General features: G+C 50.6%; 1 protein-coding gene across 1 annotated transcript in view; it reads left to right on the top strand.

Moving 5' to 3' along the window:
* The first annotated feature begins 1720 nt into the window (after nucleotides 1-1720).
* The window catches only part of LOC119323272, a 5292-nt gene continuing 3421 nt past the window's right edge, over nucleotides 1721-3591 (top strand). Inside the window, exon 1 of the mRNA XM_037596875.1 lies at nucleotides 1721-2057. Within this exon, the coding sequence (XP_037452772.1) occupies nucleotides 1890-2057 (168 nt within the window). The 5' untranslated portion in view covers nucleotides 1721-1889. The remainder of the gene's footprint in view (nucleotides 2058-3591) is intronic.

The raw sequence follows: 3591 nt of genomic DNA, 5'->3' as shown, positions 1-3591 counted from the left end.
GTGAGGATGACCTCCTCATTACAGTCAGGCAAATTACTGCCACTTAATACTCTAGATGCATGCTAGATAGCGGTTGATGTGTGGAGTAACAGTAGTAGATGCAGACATGAGTTGGTCTACTTGACACGGACGTGATGCCTATGTTCATGATCATTGCCTTAGATATCGTCATAACTATGCGCTTTTCTATCAATTGCTCGGCAGTAATTTGTTTACCCATCGTAATATTTGCTATCTCGAGAGAAGCCACTAGTGAAACCTATGGGCCTCGGGTCTCTTTTTCATTATATTGAATCTCGTTTATATCTTGCTAGTTTCCGATCTACTATTTTGCAATCTTTACTTTCTAATCTATAAACCAAAAATACCAAAAATATTTACTTTACCGTTTATCTATCTCTATCAGATCTCACTTTTGCAAGTGACCGTAAAGGGCTTGACAACCCCTTTATCGTGTTGGGTGCAAGTTGTTAATTGTTTGTGCAGGTATTCGGTGACTTGTGCGTTGTCTCCTACTGGATTGATACCTTGGTTCTCAAAACTGAGGGAAATACTTACACTACTTTGCATCATCACCCTTTCCTCTTCAAGGGAAAACCAACGCAAGCTCAAGAGGTAGCACATCCCGTCGGCCGCCCCGTCCCACCTCTCGAACCCGGATTCGCCGGATCCAGAGAACCTCGTCGTCGAGGAGTCCCTGGTCTCCGTCTTGCGCTTCCAGACATGAGAATTGAAACCACAGCCGCGGCCACGATCGAAGCGACCAGCGCCACGGCCGTGGTGCCCCGCACCGAATCTGTCCCCTCTAATCTCAGGAACTCTATCTACTCGAGGCACATCGGGAGTAGATGGCAGGGAAGAAGAAGCAACTACTTGAGCAAACGAGCGGGCATCGCCATGGATTTTCCCCTCCCACCACGAGAAGGATTGCCGAACCCTAGATCTAGCAGGTGGTGGGGCGTCCCAGAAATGGGAGAGGCACTCATCGAGATCGAGAATGGGGGGATTGGAGCGGCGGGGCGCTTAATACCTGCCTCAGCCCCCGAAACCCTAGCGTCGCTCGCACCATGGCAGTCAGATCTCTCATCCACCACGTGGCGGCCATCGGTCTCATGGCGGACCGGTCCACACCCCAGCAGCTCGGTCGAGCTGTCAGGGGCGGCAGAGTGCGTCGCGCACAGGGTCCCGCGCGCCCAATCCTCTCGCGGCCCATAGCCGACACGTCGGCTCTCCCCCGGTGCTGGTGCGTTCTCGCCACGTGACGGTGCAGCCGCTCCACCGGCCGCCGCGGGCGTCGCCGGAAACCTGTCCCGAACCCTAGCAAAGTGACATGGGAAGGAGACGATACCACTGATGTCGATGAACTCACCCTCGCGAAGAAAACGAGCGTCTACTGTTCCCCCGCGATCGATTAGGAGCACGATGCGGAGGGCCTCGCGCCGGAGCCAGAGCACACGCTCCGTTAGCGAGATCCGTTGCGCCGCCGCGATGTTCGACGCTAATAGGACTCGCCAGCGCACGTCGCCCACCATCGCCAGCGCCGCCGCGTTAGCTTTTTATCTTCAAGGATCTGTTCCTCCGTAAAACAGCTAAATAAATACAGGGGAAAATTGGGGACCAACTCGTAAAATTTCGAAGGATTTCCTTCTCGTTTTTTTTTTTTTGAGAATCAGGATTTCCTTTTCGTGCGTCTATTCTTTTAGAAACCGAAACCAGGCCGCCCCCGACTGCCCGAGGAGGCACGCACCACCTGGAAGCATCTGGAGGCGTGGCACAGCAGCCGCAGAGCAGCCGTCGCCCGCAGTTACCAGCCATCACCCCGCGGCGCCGTGCACCTCGCGGCGGCGGAGCACATACGAGAGCGCGCAGTCGATCGGGAGGCGCCGCCGATGGACCCGTCCGACGTCGAGATGGAGCCCGCGGAGCATCCGTCCCAGCCCCAGCCCCAGCAGCCTCCGCCGCCGCCGCAGCCCGCGGCGGCCGGAGATGGGTGGAGCATGCTGTCCCGCGCCCGCGGCCTGCTCCAGGAGGGCCAGCCGTCCCTCGCGCTGCAGGCGGTGAGAACCCTCGCCTCACTCTCTCTGCCCTCGCCATCCCCTCTCCCCTTCCGCCTCCATTTCCTGCGCTTCGTCGCGTCTCGACCCTCACCGTGCGTGTCGGAACAGGAAATCCGCGAGGTCCGCACCCGCCATGGCTGATCACGCGATTAGAACGGACGAGGTGGGTTTTCTCTGGTTTCAGTTTCGCTTTGGATCGTCTTCTCCATGGCGTAGTCCACCTTGGGATTTCGCGCGGAGCGACAAAACAGGGGTTAGGTGGTATGATTCGTTCTAGGTCTTAGGGTTCTAGGCTTTGAGGTTTAGGGTTTGTTAGGTATGATTCGTGCTAGTAGATGTTTAGGTGTTTGGGTGGTGCCTCCCTACCTGCGCACCTCTTCTTTTCGGCTATATTCCCCTTAGGCTAGTAATGATTGTTCTGATGTTTCTCCTCCTTGAGAGGTAAAAGGGAGGAAGATTATAAAGTGATGCACACACAGGGAAATGCTTCCACTATGTTGAGTGCTCGTAGGCTCGTACATATCTGATATCTCACACCTATCAGTATTTCAACTCGCTATTTACTAATGGATTTCCATTAGCACACTGAGTAAGCTCTAGGGATGGTGTTTACAAACGTATGAGGATTGAGCTTGCAAAGTGGGGAAGTAGGACAGATGCATTGTAGCCTTACAAATCTGTTTTGGCAATCATTGTCAAGACTTCATTTCCGATTGTAATTGACATGCCGCAGTGTAGATTCGAGTGTATTCCTCATGGGCCACACAGTTACAATAGTTTCTGATAAAAAAATCTTAAAAGAGTTTTGAGTTTCCAACGCAACTGCACAGCTAGTTTTACTACTCCCTGATATGGATCGGAGTGATTATTAGTTGTTGTACTAAATCAGCGACAATTAATATGGATTGGAGGGAGTAATTAATTATTTTCTAAGTGTTTGAGTTTGCCATGCAGTTGTGTAGCTAGATATAGTAATTTTCTTAGGGTAATTGTTAGACTTAGTTTCAGTTTCATACAGTGGTGTTTTTCTGATAATTTGTTTGTGCCTGCATAGTCCTGTGTCTGCTCTTTCTGTTCCCCCTTTGTTGGTTTGCTAGTTCCTTACCTTCTTTTCTTTCATTTTCTGGTAGTAATGGGGAACCCCAAATTTCCTTACCTTCTTTTCTTTCATTTTCTGGTAGTAATGGGGAACCCCAAATAATTATCTTCTTTGATTGAGTTCAGAAATGTCGATGTTTGGAGACCTGCCATTTAATATTTATGTAAAGTTTGTTTCTTAACAAGGGTTCTTCGAATTCATATTTTCTGAGAATGAACACCAACGCTCCACCCAAAGTTTGGTGTACAACTTCAGCCAAGCATGCTTGAACTTTTGAACAGTGATTATTTCCCTCATCCTTTACCCTTTATTAGTTGGTGAGGTTTGCATCTGCTAGTTTTGCTGTTGTTTGGGTTGTGTGCTCGGTCACCTCTTCCCTGACTGTAATCTGTAACTCTATCTGGCTGTTATTTTGGGCTCAATGTCTTAATGGAA

This window comes from Triticum dicoccoides, chromosome 6B (assembly GCF_002162155.2).
Source record: "Triticum dicoccoides isolate Atlit2015 ecotype Zavitan chromosome 6B, WEW_v2.0, whole genome shotgun sequence".
In the NCBI taxonomy this organism is placed as follows: domain Eukaryota; kingdom Viridiplantae; phylum Streptophyta; class Magnoliopsida; order Poales; family Poaceae; genus Triticum; species Triticum dicoccoides.
Note: the sequence above shows the minus strand (reverse complement) of the source record. Positions and strands in the feature narration are given on the sequence as shown.